The sequence below is a fragment of the Brugia malayi genome, assembly GCF_000002995.4.
Source record: "Brugia malayi strain FR3 genome assembly, contig: Bm_v4_Chr1_scaffold_001, whole genome shotgun sequence".
Taxonomy (NCBI): Eukaryota; Metazoa; Nematoda; class Chromadorea; order Rhabditida; family Onchocercidae; genus Brugia; species Brugia malayi.
This window is the reverse complement of record NW_025062475.1, coordinates 13,303,281-13,328,401: the sequence shown is the minus strand read 5'-3', so window position 1 is coordinate 13,328,401 and position 25,121 is coordinate 13,303,281. Positions and strand designations below refer to the sequence as shown.

The following is a 25,121-nucleotide window of genomic DNA, read 5'->3' as shown; positions in this document are numbered from 1 at the left end:
AGATTGAGAAAGACGAAATAAACCTAAGAACTTAGCTCCTAAGTTTTCTGGAAATTTTAATTCTTTAAAATGATACTAACAGAAATCAAAAAGTCAAACTAATTAAATAAAGATAATACGACAAGTGGCTATATTTCAACTTTTAATATTACCGTTACTAATATAAATTGATCCAACTTGACAAAAAGTAGAAAAATAGAAATAAAGAAGAAAAATATGAACGGGCAGAAAGTATTCAAAGAATATTAACAAATGTTAGTAGTAAAAATAATATTACTAAGGATAACGATAATAATGAAGATTCAAAAAATATAAGCACCTTGAATATAAAATAAGCAAAATGGAAATGAATAGGGAAACGTGAAAAGAGAGAGTATGCGGAAGTTACACGAAGGTTAATTAGTGCATCTCACGTCGATATTGATTAGTGCGTCACTTTTGCGGATCGTTGACGTGTTTAAGTCAACTCATTACGTTCACCTTCTTTATGGATTACTGACATATTCAAATTAATCAATGTGCCTCTTCTGAAACTAACATAACTTACTAATTAGACGAAAAAAAGTTTCCATGATTTTTAATCTAAAAATTATTTTAAATAAATATGAACTATTAATTTGATTTATCATTTAATCTCTTTATCATCGATGCAAACAACATACCAACAATTACGTACGATACAAACATTTAAAATAAAATTATAAATACATGATAAGAGAACAAAATCTCAGAAATCACTAACATTTATTTAATCCAAATAAAAATGAATGAAATTTTGAAGAGCTAGTAAAGATTCATAAAATTCTATTAATATTAGAAACTGTTGGTAACCTTCAATAATCACCTCATAGAAGAGGAAAAAATTTTTGCATAAATGGCAATATATTATGGTAAATTCTCAATTTATTTTATGCAAAAATGACTAAAATAATATGAAATATTAAAAAAAAAAAAAATGATTTATCATGTAAATTATTTCTAAATTCTTGAATGAAAGATATAATATGTCATTGCAGAGAATCTTGAACTTTTTTTTTTTTATAAGATCAAGAGATATTTGCATGAACAAAAAGAAAAAAATAAAAATCAGCGCAAGATCAAAATTTAAATTACTATCAAATATAATTCAAACTTTTTTTTTTTTTTTTTTTTTTTAAGAAAAAGTGAAAATATTTACTCAGCACTTATATTTAACTATTAAAATGCTAACTTCATTTATAAATTAAATCTTATTAATTAATTAGTTTGCTAATATTGGATTTTTTATTCCACCTTTTTGCATTGAATAAATGTGAATGCGTATATGATCTAATGCATCTTTCATGTAAAATGAAACTATCCAGACTTTTCGGCTTTCAATCCATTAGTATTGTTTTCGGAAGAGAAAATAGAGAATTGAAGAAAAGAAGAACCATTTTTTCTAGGCTCATTTAAATTTAGTCAAGAATGAACAGGCCTTAAATTACTAATATTGATTCCGGCCTTAAATTACTTATATTGATTCTAATTAGACTATCATCCTGAGATAGAGCAAAAGCAAAAAAAGAAAAAATGAAGAGGAGAAGGAATATGTGAATAACATATTAGTATCTTGCTACTTTCAATGATTACTTTTAGTAATTCAATTCAACCACTTACTTCCATTCACTAAACTTTTTAATAGTTCCGATTTTCTGTCTTTTGGAATTCAGCCATTTAAATTGTATATAATTTCATATTGCACTTTTTTCATGTGTATTTTTAATCAGAATTAAAATAGATTAATTGATTTGCACTGATTAACTGATTACTTCAAAATTATTATCACAAGAAAAAAAAAAACTCATTCATTTAAGTATCAATTATAAAAGACAATTATTTTGAAATATTTGTTGTAAAAAATTTTTCAAAATTATTAACCTCATTTGATTCATATGAAACAATAATGATAACATATATTGAGAAATGGAAATTTAATTAAAATATTTGGAAAATTTGCTTTAATTTAACTAATTAGCTAATTAGAATAAACAAATGCGGCAAATATTTTTCAAAAAAAAAATAAACTTATTAATAGAAATAAATTATTCTTTACGTTACAGTATGAAAAATATATTTTGATTAAATTAATGATAACTAATAAATAATAAAAATATTTTTGCTTAAAAAAAAAAAAGAAGGAAAGATGGCTTTATCAATAATTGTGATTAGATTTTGAATGTATAATAATAATTTTATATGTAATCATAATCATATAAATTATAAAATGAAATAAAATAATCAATTTAGCTCTCTCTCCCTCTCTCTCTCTCTTATTACCTCATTTACATATTAATCGTAAAATTCAACCAAATAATTTTCATCCTTTTGCTCATTATTTTACATACAACTCTAAAAATTGTATCTTACACACCAAAACTTTTATATCATTTGTCAACAAGATGAAACTTTGAAGCTTATATCATCTTATACTTGTCAACATGCTAATTAGTCTAAAATATCAACAATTAATCATCAATTTTTTTTTCCCAATTCTTAAAAATGTTTAAAAATTCATTGTCACACTTTTTTTTTCCGCCTGGTTTTTTTTTTTTTTTTTTTTTTCCCCATGGGATAACATTGCACCAATTGTTAATAATTATCAGTTTGAATTAGTATTCTCTCACTTATACAAATTATTTCAATAAAATTACACTTATTTTTAAATCCTATAAATTGAGAAATATTTGGTCATACACACATGCATGAATGTGTATGTGTGTGTGTGTGTGTGTGTATGTGTGTGTGTGTGTATGTGGATATAGGTATATTTGTATTATACATATATATGTATGAGCTTTGTTGAAGAAAGCTAAACGCTAAATGCACTTCATTAAAAGCAATTCAGGCCTAGCTCTAAACAGGAAATGCATGAAAGCATGTCTATAAGGGCCTGAATTCTGCTAGCAAAGTAAAGTAAAGTAAAGTAAAGTAAAAGAGTGTTTCTAAGGAATGCGATCGAATCGATATGCCAATGCGAGCAGTAATTTCCCGAACTCCGAATGCACCGCAATCTTTTCAATTTCTTTCTCACCGTTTTTATTAATACTTCATTTCATTGACTTTCACTCCTTTTTTCTTTCTTTTCTATCTTTTCACGTTTTTTTTTTTTTTAATTTCATTCCAATAATTTATTTTATATTCTACAAATGGCATTCATTAAAACATACACACATACAAACATACACACATACAAATAGGTAGGTAAAGTATTATTAATCTCTATGAAATGATATATTACTTGTTTTGTTCTCCTTACTAAATATTGCTTAATTTACCTTTTTTTTAATTTATTTCATATTCTGCAGGTGGCATCCATTAAAACATACACACATACACACACACACACACACACATACACACATAGACATACATGTACAAGAAGCATACATGCCTTCAGGATATTATAAGTAAGTAAAGTATTATTTATCTCTATCAATTGATATATTACTTGTTTTTGTTCTGTTTAACAAATGTTATTTAATTTTTTTTTGTTTTTTTTTTTGTTTTTTTTTAGTTTTTGTTCTTTGAATATTTTATTGCATATTTTTCAGAAATTATACTAAGATATATGAGTGAATTGTAGTAATTAGCGATATTTATTATTATGCATTTCGGATTGATAAATAAAAAAAAAAAAAGATTTTTTGATTTCATTTTTTTTTTTTTTGATGTCAATGTTCAGTAATGATCATTTTTTTTTTTTTTTTTTTGATTTATTTTCCATTTTTATGATTAAATTTAATTTGACCAATGTAATCCATTTTAAATATTTTTAAATAATGATAGTTTTTTTTTTTTTTTTTTTTTTTTTTTTTTAATATCTTTTACAATTGATCAATGTTATTTGTAAAATAATAATTACACTTTTTGATCATTTATCATTTATGATAATCTTCTAATTATTCATATATTTTGCATTGTATTAGATATTTTTTAATAATTTTTCTAAAATTTTATTAAACTAAAAATTCATCCAATTTCATAGCATTCATTTATATTTCTTTCTCTCTTTTGTGTTACTTTTTTGTTTTTTATTTTTTTAAACAACAAATGAATGATAGATCTAATGTTTGATGATATCAGTGATTAGTTTGTGATGAAATTATTTAACTGATAGCAATTCATCATTTCAAATTTTGTTATCAGTATATAAATATTAGCTAAGAAAATGTCAACTTCATTATAATATCATCATCAGTCTTAATCAATAATTTAATTTAATTGTTCATCAATGAATGAAGATGATTAAAAAGTTGATAATACCTAACTTTTTCAAATCTACAAATGATTATCAGTAAAAGATAAAAGAAGAAAGAGAGAGAGAGAGAGAAAGAGAGAGAGGAAGGAAGAGAGAAGAAAATTGCTTTTTTTTTTAAAAATTTAAAATTTTTGCATTTAAACATTATTAAATGCACTTCTCTCTTTAAATAATAAATCAATCTATTTCAATCGAATCTAGCATAATTTTCAAATATAAAAAATGGTAAATGCAAAATTTTGTCTCATTATTAGCATATTATAATTCTAGAAAATAAAAAAATTGAAATGTTTACAAAGATTTATCAATTAAGAAATAATTTTAATTTTACAAGAGAATAATCTAATTAACAATTAATACAACAAATTTCTCTATCAGTTTTTCTGTAAATAAATTTTACCAGTTTTTTTTTTTTTTCTTTCATTTTTTTTTTCTGATAGAATTCTTATAGCTTTTGTTAATTACAAAATTTACAGTAAGAAAATATTAAATTTTATAGATTTAATATTTTCAACTTTAAAATAACTTATTTAGTTCTTTATTTCCTCTCTCTAAATGCACAGCAATTAATATTTCATCTGAAATTATCCAATGCACTTGTAATTCCTCAATAAGCTATTTTATCCTAAATTTAAAAAAAAAAAAAAAAGAAATTAAGCTTTGCAGACAGAAAAAAAAAAAAAAACTTTAAATTACATATGAATTTACTAAAGTTTATCAAATCTGTGTGAAATGAAATAAGCGCTTTTATTGAAAATGTAACTTCATAAATTGCAATATTTGAACATTTAATTATTTCAATTGTTGGAAATTTATTCAATCATTTTAAAATGAAAAAAATGAAACGAAAAAAAAAAATGAAAAAAAAAAAAAAGAAAATAAAAACGATATTCTCAAAAAAAAAAAATGTTTTTTTTAATCATAACTAAATATACAATATGCCATTTTGCTGAAAATATTTCAGCCAATCAAAATTTGAATTTGAATTTGAATTGAATTATCTTGAATCAGTTGTAAATTTAATATCATTTATGTTTATGTAAAATGTATAAAATGTAATTTTCCATAAAATTCTTTGTTCACATTTAGCATTCTTTTTTTTTCTTTTTTTTTTTGGGCGCATTTTTTTTTTTTTATTACATCTCAAAATTGAAAATTTCAAGTAACAGTAAGAAAAAATAAATAAATAAATAAAAATATTATTGAATTGAAGGAAAAATTTTGTTTGCTTACTTACATTTTCATCCTTTTTCCTTCTTCTTTTTTTTTTTTTCTTTCTTTTTTTTTTTCACTTAATTTGATATTTTGGTTGTGACTTCAAAAATACTGATTGACATTTTAAAAATGATTTCAGTTCTATTTTATTCGTTTGGTTCATTGCTTTCCTCTCTTCTTTTACTCCTATCCTCTTCAATTCATTCATTAACACTTGGCGCTATTGACATAATTTCATCTTATCGAATTATCGAATTATCGAATTTTCTTTTTTCTTATTTGCTATCCTATCATGCTATCAATTTATTGCATAAATTATCATCTAAAGCTAACAAAAACAGTATAGTGACAGTGATATTAAAAGTAATTTAATTATTGCTATCCTCTTTTTTTTTTTGTTGTTGTTGTTGTTGTTTTTCAAGTGAAATGGAAAATAAACTTTCGAGAACTTTTCGAGAATTTTGTTCATCAAACAGTGCACTTCAAAAATATGCATTAATCTTATTATTACTATTTCAATTTCAAGCCAACAACCATATAATTAGCAATTTTATTTATATCCTTAAATTTCCAATAATATATATTTAATTTGGGCACAGAGAGAAATTAATTTCTAAGACTGCTATATTTATAAGTTTATTATTTTTATTATATTATCCTAATTAATTATTTTTCTCCATCTATTCTAATTATTTTCACATTTTTCCGAGTTTTTATTCGATCGTATATAGTAATATTATTGAGTGCATTGATCATTTCAGCCATAATTTTAATATTTGAAAATTAGATATTAAAAATTTGATGTAAAATTATTAAGTATAATATTTTAAAGTTTAAAAAATTATTCTTGATTAGTGATAATGATTTTTCTTTACTTTATCAGATTACAAAATTTAAAACAATCTAATAAATTAATCATCTAGTTGAGGAAACTTCTTCCTTATCACATTTATCACCGAATTGATAGCATTCGCAGAAAGACTTTTTCTCAATATCTATACGTTTCCGTTTAAAATGTAAAAAATTTTTATTGCAAAATATTTTATAGAAAGAATTAATTCAAGTACACTTAGATCATCATTTCATTATACGTGATATTACGTGATATGCACTTCATCGTACGTGATATTTCCTCCATGAGCAAATTTTGGTAATTTTTTTGAAATTAATGATAATTTGTATCATTATCTCTTTAATTAATATATGATTAGCGCCACATATTACTAAATATGTTCACGGAGTTTTTCACGTGATATACGTACTTCGTACATTTTTTTTTCGTGTGATTTTCACGTAACAAACGTAAGATTCCATATGATTTGCTTGTCATATCAAAAGCAAAGATATACGTATTTTATTGTTTAGAAGTAAAATTATATGTTTATATAATTTTTGATGACATCATTTATTATTTGTAAAATTTCGTAGTATTTTCTTCAAAAAAAAAAAAAATAAATAATTTTACGCTTAAAATGTTTATTATTAAATTCATTTTAGAAAAAAGAAAAAAAAAGGAATGAAAATATTAATGAATCATATGCTAATTTATATAAATTAAGGAAATGAAATTTTGAGTAATTTTTTCATTTTGTCTTCTAAGACTATTACTTATCGTCGATTTTATTTTAAGAATTCGTTGACATGAATAAATGATAAAGCTTTTATTATAATTGAACTTTTCATTTCGTCTCCCTCTTTTTTTTTTTTAAAAAAAAAATATTGTCTAATTAACTGTAAAAAGTTAGAATTTATATGAAAAAATATCTATCACTTAGCTATGAATTGAAATAAAATCTACAGTAATTTGTATTTATCGATTAGATTGAAAATAATTTTTTGTTTTTGTTAATTGTTGAATTCCTTTTCTTTTATTTGCATAATAATTTCTCGTTAATGTTCAAATAAAATTGATACTTATTGGATAAAAGAATTGAAGAAAAAGCCTAGAATTGTCACATAGATATATGTAAATATGAGCCAAGTGAAATGGCATTCGAGAAACAGGTGACATCATATCAATCATTCTTAGCTATTACATTTCGATATATTTTTGTTAATAACAAAAACATATGTTATATTAAAATGAGATATAATTTTACTGAAAAAAAAAAAAAATAAATAAATAAATTCATCTACCTGTTATATTTTCATCTTCATCCAGGTAAATAATTCTTGTTAATAACAAAAACATATGTTATATTAAAATGAGGTATAAATTTACTAAAAAGACAAATTAATTTACTTATTTTCATAAAATTAGCTTTTCTAGTAGCATAAATTAATTTCCTGTATGATTAATTTAGATGTGTAAATTAAATATTTTCATCCAGGTAAATAATGTGATAAGCTTCAATATATTTTACTAATAGAAATAAGCATTACACACTTTACCTTTCTTCTTGATAGGTATAACTTTTTTTTAATTACTTATCTTACTTCTATTTCTTTATTAAAAAAAAATGCTAACTGATATTCGAAATATGAAATATACAATCAGTGCAATTAAAAAAAAAGAGGAAAAAAGGCATAAGTTAAAGAAATTACTTATCTTACTTTTATTTACTTATCTTTACTTATCTTACTTATCATTACAAAAATATTTCATTGCTAGAAAATTATGTTAAATAATTTAATTATAACTAATAAAAATAAATCTTATTGAGTGTTTATATCAAAATTTAAATTTTCCATTATTCAATGAATGATTTTAATTAAAAAAAAAAAAAAAAAAAAGAAGTTAAGCTAATGATAGCATTGAAATTCACTGTTTTTGAATTGACAGAATTAATTGGCATTTTTCAATTCTAAAAAAATGTTTGAAAAAGGTAAAATAGAAAAGAAATAAAAAACGCATATATGTATATTTGCTAAGAAAAAGTATGTATATTAATGCTATGACAAATGACATACGTCATTTGCAGTTTATCAATATTGAAAAATTGAAAAAAAAAAAAATTGAAAAGCTAAATTATAAAAGCATAAAAATTACTGAAGCAATTTTTTTCATCTATTCCTAATAATATTATCGTTGAAAAAAAAAAAAAATATTTTTTTTTTTTTTTTTTTCAAAATTTATTTTAATATGTTAGCATTTTATTAATTCTATTATAAGCTAAAAAAAATTTTTGAATTTGTTATTTCTTTTATCCAATAACGAATTTTTGTTTCTTTTTTTTTCTACCTTTTTGTCCTTTTTTTTTTTTTTTTTTAATATGAAATTTATATGTTGCAATTAGAATATATTTTAATAATTTTCTTTTATTATGAATGTATTTTAATAATTTTCTTTTTTTTTTAAAATATTTTAATAATTTTTTCATTTTAGTTCTTTTCATATCAAATAAATTTCTTCGTTTTGCAGATAATAGTTAATTTGTTAACTTTTAACTTAAAATTTTTATCATACACAATTGAAAATTCTTTAAAAGTACATTAATCTGTTGAAATTGATAAAAAATATTTTGAGAATAAAAAATAATCCATTTTATCAATAATACTTTTACATAGTAAATTAAAATAACACTTTATGAATTCTCCGATTTGCAGCAATATTATCATCCGTGACAGAGAAGAAATACATATGATAGTTTATATGATATGATAATGCAAGCTGATAATATGATATGATAAAGAAAACAGATAATATGATATGATAATTCGATTCAGATATGTTATTGAATATGTAAGAATATGTTAACGTAACTAAATGATATAAAAGAATGTTTACATTACATTTTTCCTTTTTTTTTTTTTTTGAATGCTACATTTAAGCTAATAATAGTTTATTTTATTTTTCAGCTTACAAATCAGTTATTAGATTGGTTAAATAAAATAGTTTTATTCAACAATTTTCATTTTCATACAAATATAAATGTTGCAAAAATATTAGAAAACAATAATTTATGGAAGTAATTGAACTAATTCAGTGAAAGATAGACTTTCTTAATGAATGATAAGCTTTTCCAGTGAATGATAAGCTTTCTAGTAAATGATAAGCTTTTTCAGTAAATAATAAACTTTTTGAGTGAATCATGAGCTTTTCCAGTAAATCATAAGCTTTTCCAGTGAAAGATAGACTTTTTTAATGAATGATAAGCTTTTCCAGTGAATGATAAGCTTTCTAGTAAATGATAAGCTTTTTCAGTAAATAATAAACTTTTCGAGTGAATCATAAGCTTTTCCAGTGAATGATAGGCTTTTCCAGTAATTGATAAGCTTTTCTAGTAAATGATAAGCTTTTTCAGTAAATGATAAACTTTTTGAGTGAATTATAAGCTTTTCCAGTGAATGATAAGCTTTTCCAGTAATTGATAAGCTTTTTCCAGTAAATGATAAGCTTTTCCAGTAAAAGATAGATTTTTTTAGTGAATGATAAGCTTTTCAGTAAATAATAAGCTTTTCCAGTAAAAGATAGACTTTCCTAATGAATGATAAGCTTTTCCAGTAAATAATAAGCTTTTTGAGTGAATCATAAGCTTTTTCCAGTGAATGATAAGCTTTTCCGGCAAGTGATAAATGATAAGTGGAAAGATGTAAAAATCACAAAATAATAGAGGAAATATATCAAATTTAGGACATTTCTGGAAGACTTACTTACTTACCTATTTGCATATTTACTTCCTATGTGATTTATCAGTTTTTCATTTGAAAATGAAGCACAAATGATGTTATTTCGTTTATTTTAATACAAATTTATTGTGTGTATATAAATTTTAAAAATTTCAAATGAAATAATTATTCGCAGTGAAAGTATAAATTGATCAGAATGAATTCTACTCGTTTTCTTCTTTTCTCTCTCTCCCTCTCTCTCTGTCTCTCTCTCTGTCTCTTTCTATTATTTTTTGCTATATTTGAATAATTGGTTATCGTTTGTTCGGAGATTGTTGTTCTTTTTTTTTTTTTTTTTTTTTTGATAAATATTCATAAATTTGAAGCTCCCTAAAATTGCATGATAATAGAAAGAGAGGGAGGTGGAGAGGGAGAAACGAGGGAGAAGAAGAGAGAGAGAGAGAGAGAGGGAGAAAAGAGAGAGAAGGTGAAGGATAAAATTAAGTTGAAAATTCTGAAGACTGAAAGTCATTCTATTTTTGCTCATATTTCTTTTTTGTTTACTTCAAATGGACAATTTTGATATTTTCTTTCTTCTCACTCTCTCCCTTTTTTTTTTTTTTTTTTTCTTTCAGATTTTACAGAGAAAAATAATTTCAAATGATTATTTCACACTGTTCATTTGCTTATATTTTTATTAATTATAAAATTGAATATTTAAAATTTTAATTTTTTTCTAAATGAAAGTTATCAATGATAACACTGATAATATGTACGATTGCTTAATTCAAATCAATTAAGCTATCAGTATGTGATTGCAAACATTTGTGATAATAAAAACATAAATCTCATAATTTTTTCATTTTTTTTTTTTTTTTTTTTGTCGGCAATACTTTTCTTTTTGAAGGTAAAAATGCTTAGCTATTAATTAACTAATTAAACTAATTCGCTTAATTCATTAATTTGTTTAAATCAACTGATTTACTTAATTTTATGATATTTTGAACTATTGCAAAACTTTGCTTTCGTTATTCTTCCAGTAATATATTTCAGTCACTTAAATTGAATTATTTACATACAGAAATTAAGTTAATACTAAATTTTAATATGAATTTGTTTACTGATAAAATTATGAAATTAATAAAATATACTTTTTATTGCTTTGATTTGCAAAATTTACAAATTCTTTTTTTTTTTTTTTTGAAAACTATTGAAATCTCTTATCATTATTTTCTTTTTTTTTTTTTATATTATTTTACTAGCCTTTGTCATCCTTTCTTTTTATTAATGTGAAACTTAGAGTTACCGTAATTAATTCATTGAATCTTTGCAGGTCAATGATATCATTTTATTGTCTAATCAAATTAATTTTAATTAAATCAGTAATATTTCTCGAAAAAATTTCAATAAAATGAGTGTTTTTAGTTGTTGCATTTTACGTAATTTCATTTAATTATAAATTTCAATAAGTCTTTTTTTTTTTGGCATTCAACGTATAACTGATAATTTTTGCATTATAGTTTTTATTATCACTGATAAAATTTTTCATTATTTATGATGAAACTTCTAGATTATTTTGATTTACTGTTTAAAATTAAATATTTCATTATTTATATGAAATTAAATTATTTGCTAATCTTTTTATTGTAGTATTTCTTTTTCTTTTTTCCTATTTTTATCACAATTTTTCTTATTAATTTGTCTAATCATTCCGTTTTACACTTATTTTTTAATTTTTTTAGTACCGTTTAATTAGGTTATTTTAATATTATTCAATTTAAATTTATTGATTATTTAACATCATTTCATTTTCATTTTTACTTCTTTTTTACTTCCATTTTATGGAGATAATCACGCATACTAAGTCTAATTAATTTGAACTTTTTTTTTTTCGTTCCTTTTTTTAATAAATTTAGAAATGCTATATCACTAAATAATGTATAACATCGATTTGATTTTAATTTTCAAAATGGTTATGATAGTAAAATAAAGATTTCTATCAATTTAATAATTGCATATGTGAAGTAAAAGGCAATATATCGCTTAATTTATTCTTTATTTATTTACTAATTTATTTATTCGATTATTTATTTATTTGTTTGTTTATTTATCTGTTTATTTATTTATTTGTTCGTTTATTTATCTGTTTACTTATTTATTTGTTTATTTCTTGTTTCATCGAGATTTAAACATAGTACAGAATTAATCAATGTATTTAATATTAGATAGTAAAACTATTAAATGCTATAAATAATTTAAAAAAAAAAACAAATCATAGGATGCTTTATTCAACTTCAATTATCGTTGCATTCATCGGTGTGCGTCCTTTCGTTTTTTTTTTTTTTTCAGAAATTGTCCCCATACATATGGGTGACAAATTTTCCTCTATCCTTCCAAATTTCTCTCATTTCAATTATGACATCAATTTTTAGTTTCAAAATTTGAATACCTTTATATAAAGAGAGAGAGGGAGAGGGAGAGAGAGAAAGAGAGAGAGATTGAATGTATTTGTATCATATAAAGATTTGTTTTTTTTTTTTTTTTTCTCACTTATCATTATCATTTGTAATCGTTCAAAATTTTTCAATTAATAAGTAAATTCTTTAGTTTTCGTTTTTTTTTTTTTTTTTTTTTTTCGTAATGTTCTTTTTTTTTTTTTTTTTTTTTTTTTTGTTTTCTATTTTTGAGTTAAAAAAGTTAAAAGTAATATTGTTTTGAAAAAATTCCTTATAAGATAATTAATTGCTAATAATAGAAAAAAAAAAAACAAAAAACATTGCATCTATTAAAGCAATAATATCACTCGAAATAAATCTTTGAATAAATTATTTTGAATTATTGATTTCTTTCCTTCTATTTTTCTTCTATATTTTTTTTGCTTCTTCCTTTTAAATGCAAATATTAGTTGTAGAGGAGGAATGTGAGATGAAAGAATAAACATTCGTTAAAAGTATTCTTATGTCAAAAAATTGAGCAAAAAATTCATTCAAACAATTATTGTTTTAGATGAAATGAAAAAAAGAAAAAAGAAAAGAAAAGAAAAGAAAAGAAAATGAAATGAAATTTCATTTGTAAATGCAATAAACGATAAAATTTTGAAGTGGAAGTGAAAGTATTTTCTTTTTCTCATTCATATAAATTTCAATAAAAAAAAAAAAAAATAATTTTTTTTTTTTTTTTCTCTCTAAAAGTTATTATTTTTCAGTTCAAATTATAGCAAATGTATTTGTGATGAAAATTTTATTCAAACGCTAATACTGATATTAGCAACAATAAATTCTAGCGTACGTGTTATGCGCTTAAATAATAAAATAGTACGAGCAATTGAAAATGGCCGATCTGGAAGCTGTCCTTGCCGATGTAAGCTATTTGATGGCTATGGAAAAGTCCAGAAGTCAACCAGCTGCTCGTGCATCCAAAAAGATTGTTCTACCAGATCCAAGGTATTTACTTAAATTTATTTTTTATTTTTTTTTTTTAAATGAATTTTAGCACTAAATAAATTTAGCATTTATGAATATTATTGTCATAACAATTCATTTATTTTGACAAAGAAAATTTTGCAAATTTTAAAGATTTTAAGCTTTTAAATTTTCTAAAGTTTTGTTAACTTTATTTATTTATTTTTTTTTTTTCGTTAATTTTTATGCTTACAGCGTTCGAAGTATTATGCAAAAATATTTGGAGAAAACGGGTGAAATTAAATTTGAACGAATATTCAGTCAACGTTTAGGCTTTTTATTGCTAAAAGATTTTGCGGATAATATTTGTGAAACAGCTTGCCCACAAATCAAATTTTATGAAGCTGTAAGCTTAATTACACTTTTTTTTTTCTTTTCTTCTATAAGTTTCACATTTCAATTTGAATATATATGTTCGTTTAATTATGAAAAGATTTTTTTTCACTTCTACTTTCAAATTAATGGATTCAAATAATATTTTAATTATTGTAATAATTAATCATACTCTATTTTCAAAATGATAATTTGAAATAGTTTGTTAAATTTATTCAATTAATTTTAATCACTAAAAAAGTTAACTTCTTTAGATGTTTACTCTTTGAAAGTGTAGCATTATTTATTGTTGAAAATGTAAACAATAAAATTTATATTATAATTTTTTCCTTTTTTGAATTATAAATTATAGAATTATTTAACTTTGGCTAAAATAATTAATTATTAAATAATAATTAATTATTAAAGAAAAAAAAAATTTGTAAATTAATTTTGTTTTGTTTAGATAAAAGAATATGAGAAAATGGGAACACCGGAAGAGCGTTTAATAAAAGCTCGCGAAATTTACGATCATAATATTATGGTTGAAATGCTTGCCCATTCACATGTAAGAATATTTTAAATGAAATTTAAACAAATCAACTTTTTATGAAATGTTTCATTTTTTTTAATCAAAAAAGAAAACTCATTACTTACTCGAAAATAATTTCTTTAATTTCAAATTAAATTTGCTTAAAACAATTAAACGTAATTAATTTTTTTGGAAATATTTTATTAATTTTATTTTCATTTATTACAGAATTATTCAAAAAGCTCTTTGCAACATGTACAGAGAAATTTAATGAAAAATAACGTACAACCGGATCTCTTTCAGGTAATTATTGATAAATAGGTAAGAGAAAATGTAAAGAAATTTCATTAATTTTAATTAATTTGTTAAGTGATAAGGATTTACCTGAAATATATTATGCATTTATTATACAATATTAAATGCACTGATAAGGTTAAATAGTAATATTACTGATAAGTTTTAACAAATTTATCTTTTTACTTTGTTCATTCATCGAATAAATTCAAATAAACTTGTTAACTTTTTCGTGGGTTTTATTAAAATAAAATGCATTTTATAGTATAAAATATAATAATTTCAGCCGTATGTGTTAGAAATATGCGAGCAATTAAAAGGTGACATTTTCCAAAAATTTTTAGAAAGGTAAGCAATAATTTCTAATAAATTAAAATTTTTTCAACTTTGACATTTAGTGCATTACGTTCGACAAATTTATTTCTTTTTTTTTTCTCCACAAAAACTTATACAATTGATAAAATAATATCACTGATAATGATTTGGATGTATTTTTTATTGCAATATTACCTATAGAATACTCTGATAAGAAAAAAAAAGCCAATGTAAAGTTTTATCGATAATTTTTAATTTTATTGAATAAATAGAGAAACAATTTTTTAATTTAAAAAATTTGTTAAATTAAGGAAACGATAGGCTAATTGTAGATTAGATTATATCGTATTATATTGTATAATTTGGTGATAAAATTACCCAAAAAATTGGAATGCTTTTTTTTTTTTTTTTTTTGGTAGATTAATTTAAATTTAATAATTTATAAATTTATTGCAATTATATTATACTTATACGAGAATAATTATTAACTAAAAATGAAATGAAATAACATTTGAAATTTTTTTCATTTTTTTTTTTTTTTTCAATTTGTCTAAGTAATAAACTACGAATAGATTAGCCATAATCATCATTCATCCATGTTTCTTTTCTTTTATATCCTAGGCCTAAAGTAAACCAAAAAAAAAAATAGCCTAGGAAGCCAAAGTACTTTGTTTGATTGCTAGCTTAAATGCTAAGATTAAATAAGACAAATGATGATGTATTATCTGTTACAATAATATTTGCTAATTATTCATAACAAAACGAAATTTAAATTTTTAACATTAAAATTTCAATTTTATAATTCATCATTTTTAATTTTATTAATTTTCTGATTTTTTTTGTTTTTTGTTTTTTTTTTTTTTTTCATTAATATTTTCAGTGATAAATTTACGCGATTTTGCCAATGGAAAAATTTAGAGCTAAATATGCAATTAACAGTAAACGATTTTTCGGTACATCGAATAATTGGACGTGGCGGCTTTGGTGAGGTATATGGATGTCGTAAAGCGGACACAGGCAAAATGTAATTTTGTTTTTTATTATTATTATTATTATTATAAATGCATCTATGGAGTAATTATTTATTTGAAAATTTTATTTTACATAAATGCATTAAATTCTATTTCATAGCTTAATTTAATTTCATTTTCATTCAAAAAGAAAAAAAAAAAATTGTTAGCTTATTTTTTCTATATATTCCATTATTTTTATTAATTTTATTTTTCTTATTTATAAAATTGAAATTATTTTCAATGCAATAAATCTGTTTATTACAAAAATTGAATGAAATAAAAGAAAAAAAAAAAAAAAGAAACGGACAATTTAAAACGTTAAATTTAATTAATTTCAAATTAATGGCTAAAACATTAATGTTTTGCTAAACAGCTGCGCTTTTTATTTTTATTTTCATTTTTATTTTTATTTTTTTTTTTTTAGAAAAATGGTTAGTTGAATTAATTAATCGTTTTAAATAAAAAACAAAAAACTTAATGTTATTTGTTTCTTTTTTTTTTTTTTAAATTTATTTATAATATTTGATACTGTGATATTTGTTATTTAAGTAAGTAAATTATATATGTGATAATTTAATAAATTCATTGTATTTTGCACTGTTATTAGTAACTTTTTTAATAATTTTAACTTTTCATTTTTTTTATTTTTTTATTTTTCATTTTTTTTATTTTTACAGGTATGCAATGAAATGTTTGGATAAGAAAAGAATTAAAATGAAACAAGGTGAAACGCTTGCACTTAATGAACGCATTATGCTTAGTCTTGTTAGCACTGGAGTAAGCTTTTTATACTTTTTTTTTTTTTTTTGTTTTTTGTTTTTTGTTTTTTTTTTTTAAATCTAGAAAAAAGAAAACTAAGATAATGATAGAATAGCAAAGAAATTTTGCATATCTTTAAGAATTTTATTAATCATATTTTAAAAATACTAAAAATAGCTTTGTTAAATGATTAATTTATTTAAAATGAAAATAAAAATTGTTTTGAAAAAGCAAGAAATGATGAATAATTTGTAGTACGAAATTAAATTTTTCTTTTTTTTTCCTTGAAAAGATAACGTAAAAATGAAGAAAGAGAAGAATGAATATTCAAATATGTATGAAATAAACTTAAATCTATTAAAAATAAAACATTTTAAAAATTATGTCATATGAGTTTTCTTCAAAAAACTTCAACATTTCCTGAGAGAAAATGACGAGAATAATGAAATTGATTGAAATTAAAAAATGAAAAATTTCTAATAATAATAATATTATCTGCTTTCCTTCTCTTTTTTTTTTTTTTTAATTTTGATTATTTGCAGAATTTGAATAATAAAATTTATTCATTCATCATATTTTGTTCAAATTCTATTGATAGAAATACAACTGTACGAAATATTCAAAAAGTGAAATGAAAAGCAAAAAATGCTTTTTTTATTTGATTACTTATTTAAGCTTACTTTATTTGAAATTTTACTTACTTTACTCAAATTTTTCCTTCATGAAAAAATATTCCAAACTTTTTCCATGTTCGGTTTTTTTTTTTTTTTTTTTAATACTTGAATTGCATCTATTTGATTAATTATTAATTGGAATAGAAAATAGTCTTTCCAACTCCTTTTTTTTTTTCTGATTAGAACTTTCAAATAAATAAGTGATAATTTTCATATTTCATATCATCGCATTAAAATATTACCTAAAAATATTGTTTAAAATATTACCTAAAAATATTACCTGAAAAAATTACCTTTAGGAAGATTGTCCATTCATTGTTTGTATGACATATGCATTTCAAACACCTGATAAGCTATGCTTTATACTTGATCTCATGAATGGTGGTGATCTGCATTATCACCTTAGTCAACATGGTATCTTTTCAGGTAAGCCAAACTTACCTTTACTTCTTATTTCAGTAAGTAAGTACTTTTCATTCTGATTGTATATGAAGAGAAATAATTTTGAATACTAATCTAATTTTGTTTGAATATTTTATCTGATCATAAAGCATTTATTTCAAACTTTTTATTAGACCAATTAAATAACATTTTTCTTTTGCTATAGCGTTAAATTTAGATTAAAAAATAATTATTTTTACTAATGTAATCATTTGATCGTTTTTTATTTAAATACATATTTATTAATATAAATGCATGTTTACTAGGTGTAATAATTAAATTCTGATTATTTATATTATTTACATTAATGATATTAATATCATATTAATTTTTAAAAAATCTTAATTATTATATATATATACTACTTATATTAATGATATTATTACTATATTATTTATTAAAAAATCTTGTTTATTATATATATTATTTATATTAATGTTATTATTACTATATTAGTTATTAAAGAATTTTTAAATCTAAATTATTATATATACATTAATGATTTTATTATATTAATTCTTTAAAAAAAAAAATAAAATATTATTAAAAATTTTAATATCGTTCTTTATTTTTTTCTTCTCTCTTTGTTTGATATGAAAATGATATTTTCTTTCTTTTTTTTTTTTTAGAAAATGAAATGTTATTTTATGCGGCAGAAGTAATCCTTGGCCTGGAACATATGCATAATCGTACCGTAGTTTATCGAGATTTAAAACCAGCTAACATTTTATTGGATGAAAACGGACACGTACGTATTTCTGATCTTGGCCTAGCATGTGATTTTTCAAAGAAGAAGCCACATGCCAGCGTGTAAGTATTTTTGCTATAAAAAGTAAAAAAACAACAGAAAAACAAAAATAACTAATTAAAAAAAAAAAAAACAAAAACAAAAATAATAAAAACAATTTACTTGAAAAACCAATAAAATTTGAAAAAAAAAAAAAATTGAAAAACTAATGCAAAAACAAATAAAGCAGGCGATAACAATAACAAAAACAAATTTAAAAATGGTTCAAAAAAAAATAATAATAATAAAATTTAAAAGAATCAAAATAAAAATGAATCATAAAATATTTGAAACTTACTATAACAATCTCTAGTAAACAATAACCAATATAAAGAAATAACACAAAAAAAAACCAAAAAAAAAAATCTATGATTAAACTAAAATTGAAGTATTACAATTCCAAATAAGAATGATGATGATAATTCTAATGAGTACTGCTGGTAATAATTAAATATTCAACTTGCATAAATTACAAACTTTCAGAAATTAAACTGATGATACAGGTGTGATTATTAATTAGTTAAATATGAATATGATATGAAATTTTGTTATCATTTGATAAAGGTAAATGTTTTTTTGCAGTGGAACTCATGGATATATGGCACCGGAAGTGCTTGCAAAAGGTGTCGCATATGATTCATCAGCTGATTGGTTCTCATTTGGCTGTATGTTGTATAAACTTCTCAAAGGACATAGTCCATTTCGTCAACATAAAACTAAAGCAGGTATTAAGGTAATAGGTGTAATTAATTTAAACTTAAAATTATTTAAAATATTGAATGTCAATTTCAGCATTTCATCTTGGTATGCTAATTTTAGATAATTAATTATGAGTCGATAGGTTTTATACTTTTCAAAAAGTTTCAAATAAGCTTTTTGACTCATTGGATAAAGACAGGTAAACGATGAGAGATTATGCAGTAATTAATTATTTAAATTTATTCATACTGAATGTCAACTTCAATATTTCATTTTTTTGTCTTAGAGAGTTGATGAACTTTTTTAAAAAGTTTCAGATAAGGTTTTTAACTCATTGGAAAAAGACAGGTAAATGATAAAAGATTGATAAATGATTTATTAATTAGTATTATTATCATTGCATGAATCATTTAGGTAATTGATGATTGTGTTAGATTGACAGATATTAAATGATGAAATTATTTTAAGTCAAATTTTTGTCAAACATTTGTTGAAAAAAAAAAAAAAAAAACTAAAAATTTTTAGATAATGATTTTTTGAAATATTATATAAAAGTTTTGCAGAACAGTGATATGGAAAAAATAGCAATAAATCATGACATTGATCTTCCGGATGCTGGTTTCTCACCGGAATGTCAAGATTTAATAGAAGGCTTACTGAAATATAGTGTTCCGGATAGACTTGGATGTCATGGAAGAGGGTTTGTAATACGGAAAAATTCATTTAAAAAAAAAAAAAAAAAACGATAGCTTTAAAAGAGAATTTTATAAAAATGAAAGGCTTATTGAAAGGCAAAAACTATGTCAGTGAATATAAAAAAAAATTAATAGTAATAATATTTAGCAATTTTATCAAATATATTATGGAATATATTCTTTTTTTTTTAAAAAAAATTTTTAAACATTAATTTTTTTTATAATACTTCAATTTATAATTTAAAAAGAAAAAATATTTCAAATATATATTTGCTAAAAAAAAAAAAAAAAAAAAAAAAAAAATGAAAATAAAAATAATCACAAACTATAAGATAAACAGTTAAATATTTTGAGACAAATTTGAATCAAAAAATTTCTTCACTACCTATTTGAATATAATTTTTTTAAGTGTGATAGTTCACTCTCGATATATAGAATGCTAATTTAATTGACATTTTAGTCCGGAAGAAGTAAAAGAGCATCCATTTTTTGCTTCCATTGATTGGCAAACGGTATATTTAAGACGAATGCCACCACCAATTATACCACCACGAGGTGAGGTTAATGCAGCTGATGCATTTGACATTGGTAATTTTGATGATGACGAAGTGAAAGGTATTAAAGTAAGTAAGGTTTTCATTAAAAATTTTTTTCTTTTTTAAATTTTCTTAAAGTTTTTTTTTTTGAGTTTAAGGTAATAGCTGTAATGGATGAAAAGTTGATTTTTTGAAATAATTTCAAAAAGTAGAATAGCTTAAATAACCAAAAAAAAAAAATTCAAATAAATTGATTCATATTAAATTTGACCATAGCAAATTAAATTAAACGCATAATCCTTTAGCATTAATTGCATTGCTATCCTTCCTGAAATTTTAAGTAATTAAAGATTTCATCGCGTCTGTTAACCGATTTAAAAATAAATAGCGACATTGCTTTAAAATAAATAGATATTCAAAAATAGAAAATTGAAATAATTATAAGATAAATAGATATAATAACTAGATATGAAATAAATAGATGTTATAAAATAAATATAAAATAAATAGATGCACCTGAATTTTTCGTTAGATTAGAAATATATACATTTCCACTTGGTTATTCTATCACTAAAATATATTTTACACTAAATAATCATAATTTATATTATTTTCATAATAATTTTTATATTATTTATTATATTATATCGAGAGTGATTTTTTCTTTAATATTTCAACTTAAATATTTTAGCTATAATTTCGTTCATTTAAAAATTCTTAATTTTGAAAATGGATAATGTCAAGAAAATATTGTTTTTTTAGCTAACCGAAACTGATAGTAAATTGTATAAAGATTTCAATATAACAATTTCGGAACGATGGCAAAATGAAATAGCAGATACAATTTTTGAAGTGGTAAATCAAGATGCTGATAAAGCTGAGAGCAAAAAACGAGCTAAACAACGAGCTAAACTTGGTAGTGATGAAAAAGGTAATAAATTAAAACATTAGTAATTAATTAACTAATGAAAAGATTTCAAATTATTAATTTATAATTATTTCATTTATAGATTCGGATGTAATCATACATGGTTATATTAAAAAACTTGGTGGACCATTTACATCTGCATGGCAAACTCGTTATGGTAAACTTTATCCAAGTCGTCTTGAACTTTACCCTGAATCACTTACTGGTAAACCAGAGGTAAATTTTTCAAAAATTCTCTCTCTCTCTCTCTCTCTCAAATGATTTAATTACATCTGTATTATTTCTAATTGCAAACGTACAGAATTTGATTATAAATTCCATTATAGAAATGTTACGTTATTTCAGTTAATTTTTTTTTTTTTGAACGAAACAGATTCCTTGTAAAGCTTTTTTTTTTTTTTATTACACAATCAAATTTTAAAAATGATTTAAAATTTTCTCGGCTTCTATCATTGATTTACCATCTCAATTCATTGAAGAAGTTAAGTACTTTTATTATTATTATTATTATTATTATTATTATTATTCTTATTATTATTATTATTATTGTTATTATTATTATTATTACTTTTGCTACTCAAATAACTATTTTAGCTAGTATTTATGGATCAAATTGAGGATGTCGCTATTGATTTACATAATGTCAAAGGAGAGCATTCCATAATTGTAAAATTAAAAGAAGGTTTTAAAGAGACAAAACTGATTTTCACCAATCAGGTTTGCTTATGTATCACTCATTTTATCTTCTCTTGTAGATTGTAGCTTTTCTTTTTAGAGAAAAACTGAAAATAACTTTAATTATTTTTCTGAAAGTCCAAAAAATACTGTAACTTCAACATTGTTTGATTGTAGAGTGACTAAACTATCATATAGTACAAATTGAAAATTTGCAAAATTTTAATTTTAATTTTTTTTTTATTTTCTTCTTCAAGAGTAATAATTTCAGGATGAGATATCATTAGCTGAATGGCATACTTCATTAAGGACTGCTCATCGAGTATCGTCCGAATTATTACAACGAATGGGTCGTAAAGCAATTAAAATATATGGCGTAAATCATGATCCAATGCTTGATGATAATGAACGTTTAGCTTCCGTTACGAAAGCTCTTCTAAATCGTACACCTTCTCTTGATTCCGGAATTTAATCTAATAATTATTTTAGCAATAATTATAGTAGAAAAAAAAAAAAAAAAAAATGCTTTTCACTTGCAAAATTCTATTTCACATTTTTCAATGGCACTAGAATGAAACAAATTTTAATGACAAACAAAATACCTTTAAAGCACAAAAATTATTTCAACAATAAGAAAGAATATGGGAAATGTGATATTATTCATTTAAAAAGAAAAAATGAAAAGAGTATTCGATAAATGGTTTTCTTTAATAAAAAGAGAAATGAAATTAAAATAGTTGCTGAATGAAATTTGTATTTTTTTCTTTCATTTTATGCTGGCTAATTTATTTGTTAGATTTCCTATTCTCAGGCATTATTTGTGCATAAATGAAAAATATAGAAAATAATGCATTATTCGAAATTATTGAATAAATTATCAAATAAAAAAAAAATTTTTTGGTAAAGAAAAAAGTACCAAAATCGATGCCACTTAAAGAAATTTTGTAACTCAGTTCATTTTAGCACCTTTTATTGTCTAGTAAGTCTATGATATTAAAAAAATCCCAAAATTATAAGACAAAGATATCATGATCTGCACCTCTTAGTTATGCCTAAGCATAAATATCAGTCTTTGTATACTTTTACTTACTTTGGAGCAAATATTTTGTCCTGTTCGTTGATTTTGTTGTTTCAAGAAAAAAAATTTTTTTGTTCTAATATTACTGTGATAGATAGTATTTTATAAGATAATATTTAGTTGTCAAAAAATTTTATCAAGTTGTCCTACCACTTTGCAACTCTTTTACACTTGTATTTTGTAACTACTATTCTAAAATAAACTATACAAAATCTAATTATTAATTTTTTAATCTTTGCTCTGGGCATATACCATTCTACTTACAATAACTTTTGTAATAACTTACAATATCATTTCATGCGAAATCCTTTCATTCTGTACTGTGATTAAGGCAAATAAAGCATACACTGCTTAAAATTGTATTTAAAATCTATTTTCCCTTGGCTCTTTGAATTAATTTCTTTGTTATCAACTAATTCTCCTCAATTTCAATCTCATATTGACATTTTCCTATCCTTACTTCAGAACAAAAGTTGCACGGAGGAAAAACATAAAGCCCAAGCGTTTTGGCTAAATAATCCTAATGGCTTGAAATAGCAATAGGAAAAGAGAAAATATATGCGCTAATGCTAATGGACCATTAGATTGTTTGTCGATGAAGTAACAGCCTTATAATCTTGATGTATTTTAAGCGTGAAAAAAAATTATAAAATCTAGTCACAAAAGAATTGAGAAATGAAGCAAATAATGAATGATCACTGCAGTGATGTTGAATAATACTAATGGCATGTCATTTAGATCGTTATGTAAGAGTTATACGAATAAAATAAGCTCAAATATTTATTAAATATCATCTGTTTGTAAGTGAAAAACATTCAAGTATAATATACCTCTGAAAATATTTGCATAGTATATAGTTCATAAGTGTTCGAAAACTGTTGCATATTGATATGGGTGAAATAAAACGTTCATCAATATTCATAAAGAAATTTGAAAAAAAAATTACGAAATGGAACAAAAATCTCTAATCATTATTCACTCCTTACTTTTCTCAAAAAATTTTAGGGTATAACTAAATTCTCTCTTTGTTCTTAAAATCAAATAATGAACAATAAAAAAAAAGAAATATTATAAGGTCTACACCACCCTAATGATGCATGAATTCAAATAAAACTGTAGATAATAGGATGATATTACTGATTTTGTTCATCGTCTTCATCAGCTACTTCTTCGTCATCATCTTCCAGATCATCAATTTCTTGCAATAAAGTGCTTCCAGAAATAACATTTGGTACTGAACGCATTTGAGCAAATACAGACTAAAATAAGTTCAAGAAGGGTAACAGATGTGTTTTAAATCTTTTTTTAAAATATTCCCATGTATTTAGTGGAAGAAGTATCATTTACCGTTATGTGAAAGCTAAGTGATTACCTGCGCACTGATACGTGATTCTAGTCTCGAAAGTAAAATTTCATCAATTGCATCTGTACAAGGAATTGCCCATGCTGGTTCATCCCATCGCAATGGTACCGTTGGGAAATGCATAGGATACATAAATGCCATATTTTTCCTCGAATTAGAGATGCATTGAAACAGGGATAGAAAATAGATAATGCAGATCTAAAATGACAAAGTCAATAAGTTATAATTTGTGGACAGTATTACTTTCATTTCAAACATGCACCTTTGTTTTACATAACTCATTTTAGTAAAAAAAATGTACGTATTGAGCTTCATATAACAAAGATTGTAACAGGCTAATAAAGTGTTGAAATTCATTTATTTCGGAGTTTTGATGATTACAAACTAATATCGAAAATGACATACTATATTAATAGAAAAAAATCATTATTAATAAAAAATAAATTGAAAAAAGAGACATAAGTGACAGATATAAATATGCGAAAGTAAGAGGCAATGAAAAATAATGCACAATCTG

At 22.4% G+C, this 25,121-nt stretch overlaps 2 protein-coding genes across 2 annotated transcripts; one reads left to right on the top strand and one right to left on the bottom strand.

Annotated features, from left to right (window-relative positions):
- Positions 1–13,372: 13,372 nt before the first annotated feature.
- Bma-grk-2 (Uncharacterized protein) lies at positions 13,373–22,635 on the top strand (the record flags this gene model as incomplete). Its single annotated transcript, XM_043077761.1, has 16 exons — positions 13,373–13,485; positions 13,699–13,849; positions 14,282–14,383; positions 14,576–14,650; positions 14,928–14,989; positions 15,837–15,980; positions 16,647–16,746; positions 17,702–17,828; positions 18,473–18,653; positions 19,213–19,363; positions 19,893–20,029; positions 20,485–20,647; positions 21,323–21,491; positions 21,571–21,704; positions 22,083–22,205; positions 22,435–22,635. 16 exons carry the CDS (start codon positions 13,373–13,375, stop codon positions 22,633–22,635), a joined length of 2,133 nt encoding a protein of 710 aa, XP_042933695.1.
- Positions 22,636–24,374: 1,739 nt separating this feature from the next.
- Positions 24,375–24,745, bottom strand: Bm8057 (Uncharacterized protein; the record flags this gene model as incomplete). Its single annotated transcript, XM_001896803.1, has 2 exons — positions 24,375–24,500; positions 24,614–24,745. The coding sequence occupies 2 exons, from the start codon at positions 24,743–24,745 to the stop codon at positions 24,375–24,377; spliced, it is 258 nt and encodes an 85-aa protein (XP_001896838.1).
- Positions 24,746–25,121: the final 376 nt, after the last annotated feature.